Source organism: Loxodonta africana, chromosome 1 (genome assembly GCF_030014295.1).
Source record: "Loxodonta africana isolate mLoxAfr1 chromosome 1, mLoxAfr1.hap2, whole genome shotgun sequence".
NCBI lineage: Eukaryota > Metazoa > Chordata > Mammalia > Proboscidea > Elephantidae > Loxodonta > Loxodonta africana.
Window position 1 is genome coordinate 384,936 of NC_087342.1, and position 21,688 is coordinate 406,623.

The 21,688-nt window shown below is 42.2% G+C and overlaps 1 protein-coding gene across 7 annotated transcripts in view; it reads left to right on the forward strand.

Annotated features, from left to right (window-relative positions):
• PHLDB2 (pleckstrin homology like domain family B member 2) overlaps window positions 1–21,688 on the forward strand; it is a 333,831-nt gene that overhangs the window by 212,511 nt on the left and 99,632 nt on the right. For 6 of the 7 annotated variants that reach the window (XM_064289130.1, XM_064287433.1, XM_023551839.2 and 3 more), the window contains one exon: window positions 16,060–16,443. In XM_064289130.1, the coding sequence (XP_064145200.1) occupies window positions 16,060–16,443 (384 nt within the window). Of the gene's footprint in view, window positions 1–14,545; window positions 14,683–16,059; window positions 16,444–21,688 lie in introns of those variants that run through there. The other variant, XM_010592973.3, reaches the window with a different exon arrangement.

Consider the following 21,688-nt stretch of genomic DNA (forward strand, 5'->3'; position numbering starts at 1 on the left):
CTTCAGCTCCAAGTCCGGGATATATGAGGCTAAAAGAAAGCCCGGGGAACTCACCACTGTTTTTTTCCCTTGAGTCCATAGTTCTTTGCAGGAGTGTTTAGTTGTACTTAGTGGGAGGAATACGAAAAAGTATGTCTACTCCATCTTTCCAGAAGTGGAAGTGCTTGAGATTAATTTTTTTTTTTTTTATTGTGCTTTGGGTGAAAGTTTACAGCTGAAGTTAATTTCTTATACAAAAACTTATATACATATTGTTGTGTGACCTAAGTTGCAATCCCTATAATGTGGCAGCACACTCCCCCTTTCCCCCCTGGGTTTCCTATGTCCATTCAACCGGCTCCTGTTCCTTCCTGCCTTCGCTTCCTGCCTCCGGACAGGTGCTGCTTATTTGGTCTTGTGTATCTGATTGAGCTAAGAAGCACACTCTTCACGAGTATTATTTTATGTTTTATAGTCCATCTGATCTCTTTCTAAAGAGTGGGCTTTGGGAATGGTTTTAGTTAGCAGAACGTCTGGGGGGCATGGCTTTGGGGGTTCCTCCAGTCGGAATCAGACCATTAAGTCTGGTCTTTTTATGTGAATTTGAGCTCTGCTCCACATTCTTCTCCGGCCCCGTCAGGGAATCTCTGTTGTGTTCCCTGTCAGGGTGGTGACATTAATTTTTTTCAAGTTCACAACAGCAGGAACTTTGCCCTGGTGAGGTCTGACTGTGGGGGAGATCCTTCTGTGTTATGTTGAAAACTTTGGGTTTAAAAAAATTGACGTTTCACACTCAAAATTGTTAAGACCAGACCATGCACCCCGGTCTGGAATTATGACTTATGTTTTGAGAAAAGATATAATTTTAAGAAAATACTCAACAAAATTAAAAAGAACAAGTTTCTCAAATGTTCATTATTCTTTTATTCTGATTATGGAATAGCAGCTGGAAATCTGGAAGGTCATCTTTTCCATCAGATCACAAAGACCGAGGCCCAAATTATGTCAGGCAGAGATTACAGTTTAAAAGTCATCTTGTGAAAAAGGAAAATTTAGTTACTTCCCTGACATCTCAAATATAGAAAGAAGTCAGGCCATTGTTAATTTTGCCTTTGTTGTATATGCAAAACTATGCTTTAAAAAAAAAAAATTACCTACTTAATATATCTCTTGTAAATAGTTTAGTAGTATTACAATACTTTGAGTTGCTATGTGATAGTACACTGTCTTTTTTTTTTTTTTTTTTACACAAAGACTTCCTTTTTTTACTCATCTGCTAAATGCATTAAAAAAAATAATCCCTCATTTTTTCTTTAGGATGGATTTTCAAATGTGAAAATTTAGTTACAAATCTTGATACCTCTCATGCATGGTTTTAATTAAACAAGATAAAATATTATATAAAATTGTGAAAGTATTTTAATAAATTTGTCTTTTATAGACTATGGTCCTTCAGGGGAAATAAACAAAAGATCCCATTGGGCTTGGTTAAGTTAAGGTGAAGATGTCAACAAATGACAGCACTAGGGGACTTTTGTGGTGGGTTTTTAATGGCCTAGAGCTAAAGCCTGATTTCCCTAACAAAGGGGACTCCAGCACCTGATAGATTTTCTTCTGAAACACTGTCCATAAAAAAAAAAATGGAAGAGTAAAAACATCGGCATGTTTTCTTAGCCTCTCGGTGGAAATTGTAATCATATTGATCACATGGATTTCCTTTTTTTCATAGCTAGCATTTTTCAGTGTATAGGGAGAAATACATTTTCCCCCTTTAGCTGCCTGAGCTGAGGCAGTAAGGGCCTGCAGTCTTACATAATGGTCATCTTCTTTCAAAGTATATCTTTTAATATTTTAACAGTAGTTGACCTCTTACCCTAACATTTTATAAAAGTAAAACTTTTCATAACCTGTATGTCTGTCTGCTAGGTGATTTTAAATTGTAAAATGATACAAAAAAGGCATCAAGGAAAGTTGTAAAGTACAGAACACACTAAAAAAAAAAACCCAGTGCCGTCTAGTTAGACGCTAATTGTGGTCAGAAATTAACTTGAGTCTGCCTTAAAAAATGCAAGTAGTAACTAGAGGTGGAAAAAGTAAGTCAGGAAAACATTCTTGGGTGAAAAGTTAACAGGGTTAAATAAATCAAGTGATACTACTTTAGGACACGTTTGCTGTAAGTGAAGATAAAAATAAACGTTACCTCAGCGTGTGTGTGTGTGTGTGTGTGTGTGTGTACATGTCTGTTGTGTACTGTTGAGTCTATTCGACTCATAGGGACCCCCTGTGACTGAGTAGAACTGTCCCATAGGCTTTCCTAGGCTGTAATCTTTTCTGGGAGCAGGTCTTTTCTCCCACAGAGTTGCTGGTTGGTTCAAACCACAGACCTTTCCGTTAGCAGCCAAGCACTTAACCATTGCACCACCAGGGCTCCTTATAGACATAAATGTTTATACCATATATACGTTATATATATTATCTATATCACCAGGCGCTCCTTGGAAACTCTACTGTGTCCTATAGGATCTCTATGAATCGGAATCGACTCGACGGCATTGGGTTTGGTTTTTTTTTGTTTGATAGCTATATGTTATATATTATTAAATATACTAAAAGTATTAATAATTAAATATATTGTTATAATGTTTTATGTTTTGTATATTCATATGTATATAGTTTTTAAGTATAAATACCTTCTAAAATAGGGACACAACTAGAATAGTAGTAGAGGCGAGTGGGTTTGAGGAAGATGTTGGTACACAGGTGAGTAATAATGATTAAAGAAAAAATGGTCAGGAGTGGTGAACTGATTCATGAGATAAGGCTGAAAGCACCGTTTCTGTCTGAGTGTGAGCAAAGGCAGGACACGACAAACCCTTAAAGTGTTTGGTTGATGCATGCACTCAGAAGCACAGGGACAGGACCTCTGAGGTTTAAGGTAGAGCCAGGGGGAATGTGAAGGAGAAACCTGGGTTTCATGTCCAGGGTGAAGTGTGTGCACAGGAGGGCAGAATGCTGTTTTAGGAAGATAGTTCTTTTTAGAAGTGTGCCATTGGACTTACTGTGTTGTAGGGGTTTGTCTTGGTCATCTAGTGCTGCCACAACAGAAATACCACAAATATCACAAATAGAAATTTATATTCTCACAGTCTAGTAGGTTATAAGCCCAAATTCAGGGCGTCAGCTCCAGGGCAAGGCTTTCTCTCTCTGTTGGCTCTGGAGGAAGGTCCTGGTCCTCAATCTTCCCCTGGTCGAGGACCTTCTCAGGCGCAGGGACCCCAGGTCCAAAGGATGTGCTCTGCTCCTGGTGCAGCTTTCTTGGTGGTATGAGGTTCCCCACTCTCAGCTCGCTTCTCTTTCCTTTTTATTTCTTGAGAGATAAGAGGTGATGCAGGCCACACCCCAGAGAAACTCCCTTTACATTGGATCAAGGATCTGACCTGGGTAAGGGTGGTGTTACAAGCCCACCCTAATCCTCTCAACATAAAATTACAATCACAAAATGGAGGACCACCACACAATACTGGGAATCATGGCCTAACCAAGTTGATACACGTGTTTTTGCGGGGACATAATTCAATCCACGACAGGACTGCACATTGTTCTGTGTTGGTAAGGATACAGTGAGAAATTGGAAAGATTCCTTCCTCCTGGATGTCTGTGGTGACTGGGCAGAGCTTTGTTGCCAAGGGCTCAGGCATGTGATCCATCACTGGAGCAGAAAATTCTGGGCAGTAAGTAATTCTCTCTCCTTCCACATCAGCAAAGGAACTCCACAGATCTGTGGACTTTTTAGGGAGACATTTGGCTGCATAGTGTATTTTTCCCTTACTTCCTTTTCCTGAAAAAGTTGGGTTCAGTTTTGCTTGTTCACCAGCATTGGAGATGGGTTCCCAAGGCCCACAGGCCCACAGGATCATTTCTCTTCAGATTTTTGGTGGAAACCATCTCGAATCATGGTTAACAAACACTGAGTACCTACTATGTGACAGACACCATGCTTAGACTTTATATATAGCACATAGTATATTATATGTTGTTGGGTGCTGTCAAGTCTGTTCCCACTCAAAGTGACCCAACAGGACAGAATAGGCCTGCCCCATGGGTGTCCCAGGCTGTAATCTTTATGGGAGCAGATTGCTGGGTCCTTCTTCCAAGGAGCTGCTGGGTGGGTTTGAACTGGCCCCCTTTCAGATAGCAGCCAAGTACTTAACCATTGCACTGCCAGGGCTCTTTATGTACATTATATAGTATATAAAATGTTCTATCAAAGGAAACCCTGGTGGCGTAGTGGTTAAGTGCTATGCCTGCTAACCAAAAGGTCAGCAGTTCGAATCCACCAGGTGCTTCGTGGAAACTCTATGGGGCAGTTCTACTCTGTCCTATAGGGTCACTATGAGTCAGAATTGACTCGATGGCAGTGCGCTTGGCTTGGGGCATCAATATAAAAGAATCCTAAGGTAGGTACCAATCTTATCCCTGTCTTACAGACCAGGTAGTAGAGGCTGAACTTGATAAATAAGTACTGTGTTAGAGGTCTGGTAAGTACCAGAACCCCAAATCCACAGCTATGTTCTTTCCACATAATCAAACTGAGACACAGATTCTGGTCTGTGTGAGAGAGAAGCAGCTTACCTCACTAAGCATTAAACTGTAAGATGACAAAGAGGTACTAAGCTTCCTTCATCAAAAGGCCTGACAGCATCAAGATATTTTGTTTCAACTGAAACATCTTTATTTGAAAGCCCTTCTCCTATTTCTGGTTGTTTTGCGCCTCATTTTCCTGGAGAAGTGAGAGGTGCTCCTTCCGCCTGCCTTCTGATCCCCTGTACCCAGGCTGCATAAAGCCTGGAGTACACCGCCTGGGTTACTGGGGCCAGGAATGAGTGGGGAGTGAAGTGTCCAGCCTTAGTAACTCCCTTGAGGTTGGGGGTGAGTGGGTTTGTGGGCATGAGGAAAGCAGGGAAGTAGAATTGTACACCTACTAGATAACTGGATAAAGATAATTTATAGTTTATTTTCGAGGATTTTAGTACATTTTCAGACAGAAGGGAAGGCATCATTAGGGAAAAGTAAGGGTGTAGGAGAGGAGCGATTGATAGAACCAAGCCAAAAAGGGACTGTGGACGCAGGGTGCGGGCAGAGGACTCCTCCTTGAAAAGCTGAGGGACTGTCCTTGAATCACTGAGCTAGTGCTTAGATTGTGTTTCCTGCGTGTATGAGCTTCTTAAGACTGCCGTAGCAAAGTACCACAAAATGGGTACCTGAAAACAAAAGACATTTATTCTCTTGGTTCCGGACACTAGAAGTCTGAAATCAAACTGTTGGCAGGGCTGTGCTGTCTCTGAAGTCTCTAGGGGTGGATCCTTCCTAGCCTCTTCTGGCTTCTGGTGGTTGCTTTGCAGTCCTTGGGTTCCTTGGCTTGTAGACTCATCAATCCAGTTTCCTGTCTCCACTGTCACACAGTGTTCTCCTTGTGTGCTCTGTCTGTTTTCTTCTCTTGTAAGGACACCAGTTATTGGATTTAAAAAAAACTGTTGCCACTGAGTCGATTCCAACTCATAGCAACCTGTAGGACAGAGTAGAACTGCTCCATAGGGTTTCCAAGGAGTGGCTGGTAGATTTGAACTGCCAACCTTTTGGTTAGCAGCCTGAGCTCTTAACCACTTCGCCACCAGGGCTCTGTTATTGGATTAGGTCCACCCAAATCCAAGATGATCTTAACTGATTATATCCGCAAAGACCATATTTCCAAATAAGGTCACATTCTGAGGTTCCTGGTGGACATGAATTTTGGGGGAACACTATTCAACTCAGTATACTATTCAGTCTAGTCCTGGGCACTGTTCTAAATGCTCTCACTATGTAATAACCTTACAACAACCCTATAAAGTAGAAAACCCATTGCCGTTGAGTTGATTAGTAATCCCCCACTTTAAAGATGAAACAGAGGCATAGAGAAGCTAAATGACTTGCCCCAAACCACACGAGTAGCAACAGAATCAGGATTTAAACCCACGGAATTTGGCTCAGGTGCATGCTCTTAGCCGTTATGCTACATTGAAGGCAGGAGGATCAGGTAGATAAAGACAGAGGAGGAAAGTTTGGGGAGCGTATTTGAGGAGCGGTATTACAAATTGCTGAGTATTAAATGTCCTTCTGGTTGTTTGTATTTGTCTTCCTTTCCCTTTGTCCATGGTTATCCATGCCTATGGAGGGAGAGCAGGCATGTATAATACAAAATCCTGCGGTAATCTGTGCGTAACAAATGCCTGTAGGTCAGTTAGTGCCTGTCACATCATGAGTAACCAACTTCCCTGGTAGCTTACATTTTCTTCCAGCACAGATACAGTCACACAACGCCGTTACGTTTTCTTTTGTCAGGCCTAATGGGCCAGCTTTCTTATCCATTATCAGGACTCAAGGGATCCCAACAGCCCCCAAGAAACTTTTGGAATACATTCAAAGGGTGCATCAGGAGGAGTCAGGGACCCTGGTCTACGAGAAGGCAGCAGACTGAGATGGGTTGGAGCTGACCACAAGGAAGCAGAATTTCCAGAATTGCACAAATTGTGATGTTTCAATTAGGTGGGAAGGTCAGGAGCAAAAACAGAAGAAATGGTGAAAAGTCTTTGTGAGGTAGTGTAATGGTCAGTGGTCACTTAGTGCTTTATTAGACCAGAGGCTTGAAGGCAGACTTCCTAGCCAGTCAATGAAATAGAATATTCTGACACAGAAACTAAGCCCTGTTCGTGCACTGGTTAAGACCTCAGGCTGCTAACTAAAAGGTTGGTAGTTCAAATCCACCAGCTACTCCTTGGAAACCCTATGGGGCAGTACTACTCTGTCCTATAGGGTTGTGATGAGTTGGAATCTACTCTAGTAGCAATGGGTTTATTTTGGCTTCTGTGAAGAACGACAAAAAACCTTTATTTACATATATACATTTTTAATCAAGTCATTTATTCTAAGCTGATAAAAACAGTGCTAAGGCAATGCCTCCCCCACGTGTCTGTCAGTTTGTCGTACTGTGGGGGCTTGCGTGTTGCTGTGATGCTGGAAGCTATGCCACCAGTATTCAGATACCAGCAGGGTCACCCATGGAGGACAGGTTTCAGCTGAGCTTCCAGACTAAGACAGACTAGGAAGAAGGACCCGGCAGTCTATTTCTGAAAAGCATTAGCCAGTGAAAACCTTATGAATAGCAGTGGAACATTGTCTGATATAGTGTTGGAAGATGAGCCCCCCCAGGTTGGAAGGCACTCAAAAGATGACTGGGGAAGAGCTGCCTCCTCAAAGTAGAGTCGATCTTAATGACATGGAGGAGTAAAGCTTTTGGAACCTTCATTTGCTGATGTGGAATGACTCAAAATGAGAAGAAACAGCTGCAACCATCCATTAATAACTGGAACCTGGAATGTACAAAGTATAAATCTAGGAAAATTGGAAATCGTCAAAAATGAAATGGGACACATAGACATCGATATTCTAGGCATTAGTGAGCTGAAATGTACTGGTATTGGCCATTTTGAATCAGAAAATCATGTAGTCTACTATGCTGGGAATGATAACTCGAAGAGGAATGGTGTTGCATTCATCGTCAAAACGAACGTTTCAAGATGTATCCTGAAGTACAACGCTATCGGTGGTAGGATAGTATCCATACGCCTACAAGGAAGACCAGTTAATATGACTATTATTCAAATTTACACACCAACCACTAGGGCCAAAGATGAAGAAATAGAAAATTTTTATCAGCTGCTGCAGTCTGAAATTGATCGAACATGCAATCAAGATGCACTGATAATTACTGCCGATTGGAATGCGAAAGTTGGAAACAAAGAAGGATCAGTAGTTGGAAAATGTGGCCTTGGTGATAGAAACAATGCCAGAGATCGAATGATAGAATTCTGCAAGACCAATGACTTCTTCATTGCAAATACCTTTTTTGACCAACACGAACGGCAACAATATACATGGACCTCGTCAGGTGGAACACACAGAAATCAAACTGACTACACATGTGGAAAGAGACAATGGAAAAGCTCAATATCAGTCAGAACAAGTCCAGGGGCTGACTGTGGAACAGACCATCAATTGCTCATATGCAAGTTCAAGCTGAAACTGAAGAAAATCAGAACAGGTCCACGAGAGCCAAAATATGACCTTGACTATATCCCACCTGAATTTAGAGACCATCTGAAGAATAGGTTTGATGCATTGAACACTAGTGACCGAAGACCAGATGAGTTGTGGAATGACATAAAGGACATCATCCATGAAGAAAGCAAGAGGTCATTGAAAAGACAGGAAAGAATGAAAAGACCAAGATGGATGTCAGAGGAGACTCTGAAACTTGCTCTCTAATGTTGAGCCGCTAAAGCAAAAGGAAGAATTGATGAAGTAAAAGAACTGAACAGAAGATTTCAAAAGGCAGCTCGAGAAGACAAAGTAAAGTATTATGACATGTGCAAAGAGCTGGAGATGGAAAACCAAAAGGGAAGAACATGCTTGGCATTTCTCCAGCTGAAAGAACTGAAGAAAAAATTGAAGCTTCGAGTTGCAATAGTGAAGGATTCTATGGGGAAAATATTAAATGATGCCGGAAGCATCAAAAGAAGATGGAAGGAATACACAGAGTCATTGTACTAAAAAGAATTAGTCGATGTTCAACCATTTCAAGAGGTGGCAAATGATCAGGAACCGATGGTACTGAAGGAAGAAGTCCAAGCTGCTCTGAGGGCATTGGTAAAAAACAAGGCTCCAGGAATTGATGGAATATGAATTGAGATGTTTCAACAAACAGATGGAGCGCTGGAGGTGCTCACTCGTCTATGCCAAGAAATATGGAAGACAGCTTCCTGGCCAACTGACTGGAAGAGATCCATACTTATGCCTATTCCCAAGAAAGGTGATCCAACTGAATGTGGAAATTATAAAACAATATCATACATAAGCAAAATTTTGCTGAAGATCATTAAAAAACGGCTGCAGCAGTGTATCAACAGGAGACTGACAGAAATTCAGGCCGGTTTCAGAAGAGGACATGGAACCAGGGATATCATATGGATCCTGGCTGAAAGCAGAGAATACCGGAAGGATGTTTACCTGTGTTTTATTGACTATGCAAAGGCATTCGACTGTGTGGATCATAACAAACTATGGATAACATTGCCAAGAATGGGAATTCCAGAACACTTAATTGTCTTCATGAGGAGCCTTTACATAGATCAAGAGGTGGTTGTTCGGACAGAACAAGGGGATACTGATTGGCTTAAAGTAAGGAAAGGTGTATGTCAGGGTTGTATTCTTTCACCATACCAATTCAATCTGTATGCTGAGCAAATAATCCGAGAAGCTGAACTATAAGAAGAAAAACGGGGCGTTAGGATTGGAGGAAGACTCATTAACAACCTGCGTTATGCAGATGACACAACCTTGCTTGCTGAAAGTGAAGAGGACTTAAAGCACTTACTAATGAAGATCAAAGACCACAGCCTTCAGTATGGATTACACCTCAATGTAAAGAAAACAAAAATCTTCACAAGTGGACCAATGAGCAACATCATGATAAACGGAGAAAAGATTGAAGTTGTCAAGGATTTCATTTTACTTGGATCCACAATCAACAGCCGTGAAAGCAGCAGTTAAGAAATGAAAAAATGCATTGCACTGGGTAAATCTGCTGCAAAGGGCCTCTTCTAATTGTTGAAGAGCAAAGATGTCACTTTGAAGACTAAGGTGTGCCTGACCGAAGCCATGGTATTTTCAATCACATCGTATGCATGTGAAAGCTGGACAATGAATAAGGAGGACTGAAGAATTGATGCCTTTGAATTGTGGTGTTGGCGAAGAATATTGAATATACCATGGACTGCCAAAAGAACGAACAAATCTGTCTTAGAAGAGTACGGCCAGAATGCTCCTTAGAGGTAAGGATGGCGAGACTGCGTCTTACACACTTTGGACATGTTGTCAGGAGGGATCAGTCCCTGGAGAAGGACATCATGCTTGGCAGAGTACAGGGTCAGCAGAAAAGAGGAAGACCCTCAACGAGGTGGGTTGACACAGTGGCTGCAACAATGAGCTCAAGCATAACAACGATTATAAGGATGCTCAGGACCGAGCAGTGTTTTGTTCTGTTGCGCATAGGGTCGCTGTGAGTCGGAACTGGCTCAACGGCACCTAACAACAACAACAGCAACAAGGCAATGTCTGAGTAAGTAGCTGAGCTTCCTTTAGTACGACCCCTGAGTCCTCATCTCCAAGTTTTGGGCCAGTCATGTGCCTGAAATTAAACAGGGTTTCTTAGTCATAAATAGGTCCCTGGGTGGCACAAACGATTAAGCATGTTTGGCTACTAACCAAAAGGTTGGGAGTTTGAACCTACCCAGAGGAAGAAAGTCCTGGCAATCTGCTTCCAAAAGGTCATAACCACGAAAACACTGTGGAGCGCAGTTATACTGTGACATGCATGGGGTTGCCATGAGTCAGAACCAAGTAGACAGCAACTGCTTTTTTTGTCTTTTTTTTTTTTATCAGTCACATGGGCTTCTGTGGTAAAAAGGGAAAAAACATTATCTCAGAGGCTTACACAAGTCTATGTTTCTCCCTCCTCCTGTATGGCCAGTGCGGATTGACTGAGGCCTCTGCCCCATGTTTCCTCTCTCGGGACCCAGAATGATGGAGCCAACAACATCTGCAGCGTCACTTTGTCATGGCAAGAATGCACGTGATGAATCACAGACTGTTCACACATTGCTTCTCAGCTTCCAATGGCCGATGCAAGCCTGATGACCATTTCTAAGTTGGGACTGGGGCAGAAAAGTGCAGTCTGTCCTGTTCCCAGAAAGGAGAACTAGTCAGAGTAGCCTGAATCCCTATCCCAAGGGATTTATCTCTAAAAAGAAATGCTGTTTTGTGCGTGGAATTCAGTCTGACTCATAGCACCCTGTATGACAAAGTAGAACTGCCCCACACGGTTTCCTAGGCTGTGATATTTACAAAAAATCACCAGGTCTTTACTCCCTCTAAAGGAGCTAATGGGTTCGAACAACTGACCTTTTGGGCAGCAGCCAAGTGCTTGACCATTGCTGCATCACATAAAAGACTTAACCGTTTCTTCTATTTTTGCTCCTCATCTTCTTGCCTATTTGAGACATCACAATTTGTGCAATCCTGGAAATTCTGCTCCTTGTTTCCACCCTCAACCCATCTCAGCCTGCCGCCTTCTTGTAGACCAGGGTCCCTGACTCTGGCTCATGCATATTTTGAATTTATTCCGAAAGTTTCTTTGGGGCTGTTGGGATCCCTTGAGTCCTGATATGAAGAGGAAGAAAGCTGGCCCATTTCTGTGTGTGCTATGCGTGTACCTCACCTGTCTTCTCCAAAGGGCCCCATCCCTCTGGCCACGTAGTTGCTGATCTCTGAGCTACCATGGCTCTCGGCCTTGGCTTATGTCGTTCCTTTACAGAAATACCCTTTGAACCCCACTTGTCCAACAGAGAAACTCATGTTTATCCATGAGGACTCAACTCAGATTTTGCTTATCTCTAATTTTATGTATTACTTCTCCGTATGCGAATCCGTAGGTTTTCTACAAACCTCTATTATCACTTTTCCTGTACTTGATTACTTCTCTGTGCTTCCTGTTTAAGATTTGAGGGTAGAAATGATGTCTTTTTTCACCTTTGTATCCCCAGCGCGGTACTTGGCGGATGTTGTTTTTGCGGTTAGGTGCTGTGGAGTCAGCCCCCAACTCATGGCTCACCCACCCACAGTGAGATCAGACTCTTGTGATCCATACGGTTTTCCTTACCTGATTTTTTGGAAGTGGGTCGCCAGGCCATTCTTCCTAGTCTGTCTTAGTCTGAAAGCCCTGCTGAAACCTGTTCGGCATCATTGTATAACACGCAAGCCTCCACTGACAGAGGGGCAGTAGCTGCTTTTGAGGTACAGTGGCCAGAATAATATGCAAGTCCCCCACGAGGAAGGTGGGAACCCTACCGCTGAATGGCATATAGTAACTTAAATCTTCTTCAGACTGGAGGTTATGGAGACAATGAATCCCTAGGGTTCCTAGAAGTAGAGCCATACTTATCAGTCCTCTTAAAAAGGTTCTCTTAAAAGGAAAAAAATCTACTTTTAACTAAACCATTTCTAACCATTAAAGGTTAACCCTTTTGTTTTATGTAATAAGTGACCAAACGTAGTTAATTATGGCAAAAAGACTTAAAGAATTCACGCGTACTTAAGTATTGGGCAGTTGGCCTTCTGTCTAGTTTATTTACACATGCAGTTATATTTACAGTCCTGTGGCCTAGATTGGCTGGCGTTGGTTGCAAGGGGACCGCGTGGGTTCAGGATGAATGGGGTCCCTGATGAGGACTGGGAAGCTGCAGCGGGCACTGCCAGATACATTTCTCTGAAAAAGGAAGTAAGCTCCAGAAACCAAAAAACATCCATCCAAACCATGGCTGACTTTTGTTTAACCAATAGGGAAAACAGTTGCACACAGCATTCTCTACAGTTGTATTTTAAAGATCTTGTATTTCCTTTCAAAGGAGCTCTGGTGGCACACTGGTTAAGTGCTCGGCGGCTAACCAAAACAAACCCCTCAGGCAGCTATTCAGGAAAAAGACCAGGTGGTCTGCTCCTGTAAAGATTACAGCCTAGGCAACGCTATGGGGCAGGTATACTCTGAGGTTATGAGTTGCAGGTCACCTGGACAGCATCTAACAACCTTTCCTTCAGAGCTTCCTTTGATCTATGTGGAGTGTGGAGACAGAGGAAAGGGAAAACAGGGAGGGAGTAAAAGATAATAAGGTACTTAAAATAGTTGGATTAAAAGTGACCTACTTTCTGAACCTCTATTGCCAATGTTTTGGGTTATCAATATTTGGGTTCTGTAATCATGGCCGTTCAACAGAATGAACAGTCGGTTGCTGCTTTGGAAAGGTGGGTAGGATTTGGAGATCTCAGAGAAAGCTTTTAAAGAGGGCAGCCTCCTGACCCAGCCTATTGCCAGGTGACGCTTCAAAGAAAATTGAGCTTTAGGTAGGCAACTGTACACTTCAGTTGGTCAGGGCCAATTCCAGTTTGCCCTCAATGTTCCAGCATAGTTATTAATAGAGCCCTCCTTAAAGAGTCCCTGGGTGGCACAGACAGCTTAACAGTTGGCAGTTCAGATCCACCCAGAGGCACCTCGGGAAAAAAACAAATCTGGTGATCTACTTCTGAAAACTCAGCCGTTGAAAACCGTAGGGCACAGTTCTACTCTGAAACACATCGGGCTGCCATGAGTCAGAAGTGACTCAACATTGGCTGTCCTGGATTGGATTCTCAAGAATCCTGGTCTGCAGGTCACCCTGTTTAGAGGTCGTGGAAGGTGGAGGAACTGGTGGGATGAATGGGACAGAACAAGACTCCAGAATGAGGAGTGTTGAAGAGAGAATTATCTTATGAGGATAATTTTTGTTCAGAGTTTTCCTTAAAAGGCTTCTCTTTGAGTGCTCTCTGAAATGCTTTGCAGACTTTCTTCTGACGCACTTCTCGTCATCAGTTTATTTTTCTTTGAGGTGCTTTTATGGGGAAAAGTGTGTCTCGGCGTGCCTGGATTTTGTTGCGACTCGTGGGCAGTCATGTTGCTTTTTTGTGCGATTCAAGCCTGGACAGATTGGCCATGAATGGGGTGATAAGAATAGGGAGAAGCACATACCAGTAGACCAGACTTCCTGTGCACAAGCCTTTGAATCCTGCTTCTCGCTTCTGAAATAGCATTCATCTTAGGGCTGGGATCATTTATTCTCTCTGGAATTAAGCAATAGCACTGGCAGCCACAGGAACTATTTTGGGAAGGAGATGTGGGAAGCATTTTGCTGTGTGTTCAGTGCTTTCCTGCTTTTGATGCCTGCACTGTTCAGTGTAGTCATTATAAGTGACAACCGACAACTTTCAGGTAATCCCAAGTGTAGTCAACATCAAGCCTAATGTATGTATATGCATTCCCACCAGAAAACCAGACCCACTGCCGTCGAGTCGATTCCAACTCGTAGCGACCCTATAGGACAGAGTAGAACTGCCCCATAGGGTTTCCAAGGCTGTAAATCTTAATGGGAGCAGACTGCCACAACTTTCTCCCATGGAGCAGCTGGTGGGTTCAAACCGCTAGCCTTTTGGTTGGCAGACGGTTGCTTTAACCACTGGGCCACGAGGGATCCTCCTGTATATATGCTATGAACTATAAATATCAGTAAAAACTGAGCTCAGATGCTTCAAATGAATTAACTTAAAGTGCAGAAAGGGACCCTGTCTTTGGAGACTGGCCTGTAGTACAGATGCCATTGCAAGGGGGTAAAATAAGATATCTTAGTCCTGACCCCTCTTCACGTGTGCCCCTGCAGATTGTCTACTGCATATGTATTCTCGCATAGACATTTCTGGATTATAGCAGAAGTTTAAAATAAGGTAGTGACTGCTTCCCCCCCCCCGCCCCCCGCCCCATAAAGCCGAGGTGGGTGGGGCTTGGCAGCTGGTGGCAGCTGCAGGGATAAGTAAGCCCTGGGGCTCCTGGATGGACGGGATGCAGAGGAGCGTGGGATGAGGGTGTGCAGGTGTGAGTGCCGGCCGTGGGGAGAGGCCCTGCGGACAGAGCTGAGGAGAGAGCTGCAGATGGAGTCCAGAAGATGGTCAAGCAGTGAAAGGGAGGTGGGGCTTTTCGGAACCGTTTCATAGCCCTTTTGATCAAGTTGCTGCTTTCTGGGGGTTGGGGGGTTTACTTTAGAGGGCAGATGTAAGTCAGATGGACCTTAAATAGCATCTACCTTTTCATTAAATTAATGTATTTAGGGGAAATCAGGAAACCATGCTGGTCTGTTCCTATTTTACTTTTCTGTTCAATACTAATTCAGCTAATGAGCTATAACTGCCTTCTGAATTCTGTCTTTACAAATTAGCTCCAATCAGGAATTGAAAACAGCTGCCCAGGGCTGCTGAACTTTTTTCAATTTTGAAACCGGTAAACAGTTTGGAAAATGTTTTTCTGTAGACGGCTTTTGAATTCTGTTTTTGTGGTCGATGTCATCACAACAGATGTTTTCAGGTTGGCATTGGAATGACTGTGAAGGGTGAAAATGATTAGGTTCCCTAACCCCTAACAATACTGTCTAGGCCTAGGGTAAGCATTTTGTAAATTCTGTTTTCTGCTGTTGGCAAACATGTATTTACTTAAAGTTAAAAATCACCAATCTCTACATGTTTTTAAATGTGGAGCCTGCTGAAATGTGGTTAGTGGTACCATTATAGACATCAGTGCTCTCTGTATATTGATTTTTCGAAAAAATGAACAGTCTATTTATTGTCCAGTTAAATGAATCAAAGGTTTAACGTTCTTAGAATTCAAATATATTGATGTCTTTCCATTTGGATATGATATGTAATGTTCTTTTTTAGAGCAACCCGCCTATCGTTTTCTAATTTTACTCATTCCTGGGAGAGATTAGTGGAAAAGACCTTTTTTTGATGACCAGGCATAAATAGCCTTGAAAATATTGAAGTCAAACACGTAGATATGCCTTTTAAATCAAAAGATGCTTACGTAGCATTTTGCCTTTTGTGTGTCCAATAACAGCATAATAAAACTTCTGTGGAAAAAGAATTTTCAGTGCAAATGTTAAGTCTACAGCAATGAAAGAACTACGTATTGTTGAAGGTAGATAGTTGAAGGGTGGGAAGGGGGATGGACAGAAAACGGAGGTAAGAAAAAATGAACCTTGACGTGTCTGGAGAATTGATAAATTAAGAAAAGGCTTACTGAGTGCTGGTGTGTGCTAGGGCCAAACTGGGGAACAGGAGTTAAGGGGATGGCTTTAATTGAGCTGTGGAGTGGAATCAGGCATTGTGAACTTTTGTTTCATTCGGATCCTTACTTCATCCCTTAAAGATGATGGAAGGTCATCACCAGCTGAGTGTCTGTGGTGTCTCTGTAGAGTGAAGTTGCTGATGGCCCCGCCTCTGGGTCTATTTACGTGGAGTTTCTCCATTCCCAGAGGCCCGCTGACCTCCCTCTGCTGTCTTGTGTTCCAGGAGCGACAGCGTCTGGAGACAATTCTCAGTCTCTGTGCTGAGTACACCAAGCCTGACAGCCGCGTAGGCACAGGCACCACTGTGGCCCATGTGCAGAAGATCAATAAGGAGCTTGAGAAGCTGCAGCTCTCTGATGAGGAGTCTGTATTTGAAGAAGCCCTGACGATCCCTGACATGAGATACAGGTGCCACCGGAAGGGGTCGCTCCATGATGGGGACTTGGCTGGCTTCGGGAGCCCCAGCCAGGGCACTGCCAGCTTCCTCTCCCCAAGGAGCATCAGAAACGATGAACAGTTCACTGACCTCACGAAGACCTCCCCACTACCTTCTTCTGCCTTTCTGAAAGCTTCCAGCGAGTCCGCTTATCTAAGTATCCTACCAAAGGTAATGTTGGCAGAGCAAAGAGACTGGGATTGAGCACCTAAGGCTGTGCATATACGCTGGCCTAGAAATGACAGGGAAACCCTGGTGGTATAGTGGTTAAGAGCTACGGCTGCTAACTGAAAGGTCAGCAGTTCGAATCCACCAGGTGCTCCTTGGAAACCCTGTGGGGCAGTTCTACTCTGTCCCATAGGGTCTCTATGAGTCGGAATTGTCTCAAGGGCATCGGGTATGTATGTATGTATGTATGTATGTAGAAAAGACAGATTTTGCCATGTTAGTTTTCCACAATGTTTTCGGTGAAGTTATCTGAACGAGGTTGGCAAATTTACCTGTTTACCACAAGTAACAAAATTGCAGTATGAAAAAATGTAGAGGGTGCAAAGAGAAAAATAGAAGTTTCTCCCCTTGTTCCCTGCTAGCTGTACACTTGAGAGATAAACAGTTAAAAAGTGCCTTATGTGCCTTCCTGGTGTTTTCTGTGCACATATGGCCATATATTATGGGCATACCAAATCAAAAAAACAAGTTGCTGTCCAGGTGATCCTGACTCATGATAACCTCATGTGTGTCAGAATAGAACTGTGCTCTGTAGGGTTTTCTTTTCTTATTTTAATTTTATTGTGCTTTAGGTAAAAGTTTATAGTGCAAATTAGTTTCTCATTCAAAATTTTATACACAAATTGTTTTATGACATTGCTTGCAATCCCCGAATGTGACAGCACTCTCCCCCTTTCTACCCCAGGTTCCCTGTGTTTGTTCGTACAGTTTTCCTGTCTCTTCCTGACTTCTTGTCTTGCTTTTGGGCAGGAGTTGCCCACTTGATCTCATATATTTGATTGAACTAGGGAGCACATTCCTTACTTGTTATTGTTTGTTTTATAGGTCTGTCTAATCTTTGTCTGAAAAGTGGGCTTCAGTTCTAAGTTAGCAGGGTGTCTAGGGGCCATAGTCTTGAAGCTTCTTCCAGTTTCTGTCAGACCAATAAGTCTGGTCTTTTTTGTGATTTTGAATCCTGTTCTACATTTTTCTCCTGTTCTGCCTGGGACCCTCTATTGTCATCCCTGTCAGAGTGATCGGTGGTGGTAGCCTGACACCATCTCGCTCTTCTCGGCTCATGGTGGTGGGAGCTGTGGTTCATGTGGTCCTTTAGCCCTATGGGCTAATATTTTCCTTGTGTCTTTGGTTTTCTTCATTCTCTTTTGCCCTGAATGGGATGGGGCCAATAGATGTATCTTAGATGGCAGGTTTCAAGCTTTTAAGACCCCAGCTACTACTCACCAAAGTAGGATGTAGAACATTTTCTTTATGAACTATGTTATGCTAGTTGACCTAGATATCTCCCGAGACCATGGTCCCCAGCCCTCACCCCAGTAACTTGGTCCCTCAAGGTATTTGGATATGTTTAGGAAGCTGTATGACTTTACCATGGTCAAATCATGCTGACTTTCCCGTATTGCGTGTTGTCATTCCCGTCACTGAAGTTGACACTCGTCTACTATCTATTTAGTCATTTCCCTTCCCCAACCCTCTCCTCCCTCGTAACTGTCAAAGATTGTTTTTTTTTTCTGTGCGTAGTTAAACCTTTTCTTGAGTTTTTATAATAGTGGTCTCATACAATATTTGTCCTTTCGTGATTGACTTATTTCACTCAGCGTAATGCCCTCCAGATTCATCCATGTTGTGAGATGTTTGTGGATTCATCGTTGTTCTTTGTCATTGTGCAGCATTCCGTTGTGTGTGTGTACCATACTTTGTTTATCCATTCATCTGTTGTTGGGCACTTAGGTTGTTTTCCTTCTTTTTGCTATTGTGAATGATGCCGCAATGAACGTGGGTGTGCATATGTCTATTCCTGTGACAGCTCTTATTTCTCTAGGATATATGCTTAGTAGTGGGATTGCTGGATCCTATGATGTTTCTAGCTTTTTAAGGAGGCACCATATCATTTTCCATAGTAGTTGTACCATTTTACATTCCCATCAATAGTGCATAAGAGTTCCAATCTTGCCGCAACCTCTCCAACGTTTATTATTTTTTGTTTTTTTGATTAATGCCAGTATTGTTGCGGTGAATGGTATCTCATTATAGATTTGATTTTCTTTAATGGAGCCCTGGTGGTACAGTGGTTAAGAGCTTGGCTGCTGACCGAAAGTCGGCAGTTTGAGCTCACCAGCCTCTCCTTGGAAACCCTATGGAGCAGTTCTACCCTGTACTATAGGGTTGCTATGAGTAGGAATCAGTGGCAATGGGTTTGGTTTTGGAATGGCTAATGATTGCGAGCGTTTCTTCAAGTGTCACCTGAATGTCTTCTTTGGTGAAATGTCTGTTCATATCCTTTGTCCATTTTTTGATTGGATTGTTTGCCTTTTTGTTGTTGAGGTTTTGAAGTATTCTATAGATTTAAGAGATCAGACTCTAGATGGATGTATTAAAGCCAAACAATTCTTCGCAGTTTGTAGGTTCTCCTTTTACCCTTTCGGTGAAGCCTTTGGACGAGCATAAGTGTTTAATTTTTAGGAGCTCCCAGTTATCAAGTTTATCTTCTGGTATTTGTGCATTGTTATGGTTTGTATTGTATTTGTGGCATGTGCCATGCCTCTAGCATTCTCACTGTTTTTTCTTCCATGACCTTTATTGTTTTAGGTTTTATATTTCGGTCTTTGATCCATTTTGAGTTAGTTTTTGTGTATGGCATGAGATATGGACCCTGTTTCATTTTTTTACAAATAGACATCCAGTTGTGCCAGCACTGTTTATTAAAGAGACTGTCTTTTCCCCATTTAATGGACTTCAGCCCTTTGTCAAATACCAGCTGCCCATGGGTGGATGGGTTTACGTCTGGGTTCTCAATTCTGTTCCATCGGTCTGTGTGTCTGTGGCTGTATCAGTACCAGGCTGTTCTGAGTACCATGGCTGTATAGTAGGTTCTAAGATCAGGTAGTATGAGGCCTCCAACTTTGTTCTTCTTCTGTAATGGCTTACTTTCCATAGGAGTTCAATGGCTGACTTTTTGGAAGGAGATTGTCAGGCCTTTCTTTCGAGGCACCTCTGGGTTGACTCAAACCTCCGACCTTTCCGTAAGTAGCCAAGCACATTAACCATTTGCGCCACCCAGATCTTTTTTTTTTTGGGGGGGCTCACTAAATGTCTTGAGCATCTTTGCGTATTAATATACAGAGCTGTAACTCATTTTTTATTCTTTTTAGAAAATCATTTTCATAAAATTTTTTTATTGTGCGTTAGGTAAAAGTTTACAGACCTACAACATTCTTTTTTTTTTTTTTTTAGTATTATATTGTTTGGGAGTACCATTTATCTCCAGTTTTTTGCTAATAAAATCTATAAGCAGTAAACATTCTAGGACATATAAATATATATGTTTACACAATTGTGCAAATATATCTGTACGGTCAGTTACTAAAGGTGTTCTGTTAAGGGTTTGTATATATTTAATTTTGATCAGTATTTCCAAATTGTTGTTCTTGACGTTAGGTGCCCTCAAGCTGGTTCTGACTCATAGTAACCCTATGTAGAACATAATGAAACACTGCCCAGTCCTGCGCCATCCTCACAGTCATTACTATGTTTGAGCCCATTGTTGCAGTCACTGTATCAGTCTATCTAGTTGAGGCTCTTCCTCTTTTTTTGCTGACCCTCTACTTTACCAAACATGATATCCTTCTCCAGAGACTGGTGCTTCCAGATAACACATCCAAAGTAACTGAGATGAAATCTCACCGTTTCACTTCTAAGGGGCATTCTGTTTGTACTTCTTCCAAGAGATTTGTTTATCCTTCTGGCTGTTCATGATATATTCAATATTCTTTGCCAACACCATAATTCAAAGCATCAATTCTTCTTTGGTCTTCCTTATTCATTGTCCAGCTTTCGCATGCATGTGAGGCGATTGAAAACACTATGGCTTGGGTCTGGTGCACCTAAGTTGTCAAAGTGACATCTTTGATTTTTAACACTTTAAAGAGGCCTTTTGTAGTACATTTTCTCAATGCAATATGTCCTTTAATTTCTTGACTGTTGCTTCAATTGACGTTGATTGTGGATCCAAGTAAAATGAAGTCCTTGACAACTTCAATATTTTCTTCGTTTATCATGATGTTGCTTATTGGTCCAGTTGTGAGGATTTTTGTTTTCTTTATGTTGAGGAGTAATCCATACTGAAGGCTGTGGTCTTTGATCTTCATCAGTAAGTGCTTCAAGACCTCTTCCCTTCCAGCAAACAAGTTTGTGTCATCTGTATATCACAGGTTGTTAATTGAGTCTTCCTCCAGTTCTGATGCCATGTTCTTCTTTGTATAGTCCAGCTTCTCAGATTATTTTCTTAGCGTACAGATTGAGTAAGTATGATGAAAGGATACAACGCTGAGACACATGTTCCCTGACTTTAAACTACACAGTATCTATTCTCTTGTTCTGTTAGAACGATTGCCTCTTGGTCTGTGTACAGCTTCTGCATGAGCACAATTAAGTGTTCTGGAATTCCCATTCTTCCAGTGTTATCCATAATTTGTTATGATCCACACAGTCAAATACCTTTGCATAGTCAATAAAACACAGGTAAACATCTTTCTAGTATTCTTTGCTTTCAGCCAAGAGCCATCTGACATCAGCAGTGATATACCTGGTTCCACGTCATCTTCTGAATCTGGCTTGAATTTCTGGCAGTTCCTTGTCAACGTACTGCTGCAACCATTTTTCAGTTATCTTCATTAAAATTTTACTTGTGTGTGATATTAATGAGATTCTTAGATAAATTACACATTCTGTTGGACCACCTTTCTTTGGAATGGGCACAAATGTGGATCTCTTCCAGTTGGTTGGCCAGGAAGCTGTCTTCCGAATTTCTTGGCGTAGCTGAGTGAGCACCTCCAGCACTGCATCCATTTGTTGAAACATCTCAGTTGGTAGTCTGTCAATTCCTGGAGCCTTATTTTTCACCAGTGGCTTCAGTGCAGCTTAGATTTCTTCGTTCAGTACCATCGGTTCTTGATCATATGCTACCTCCTGAAATGGTTGAATGTTGCCCAAGTTTTGGTACAGTGACTCTGTTTACCTTCTATGTTCTTTTGATGCTTTCTGCATCATTCAATATTTGAATATTGAATATTTTCTTCAGTTTTTTCAGCTTGAGAAATTCTGAGCGTGTTTTTCTCTTTTGACTTTCTAACCCCAGATATTTGCACATTTCGTTATAATACTTCATTTTGTCTTCTAGAGCCACTCTTTG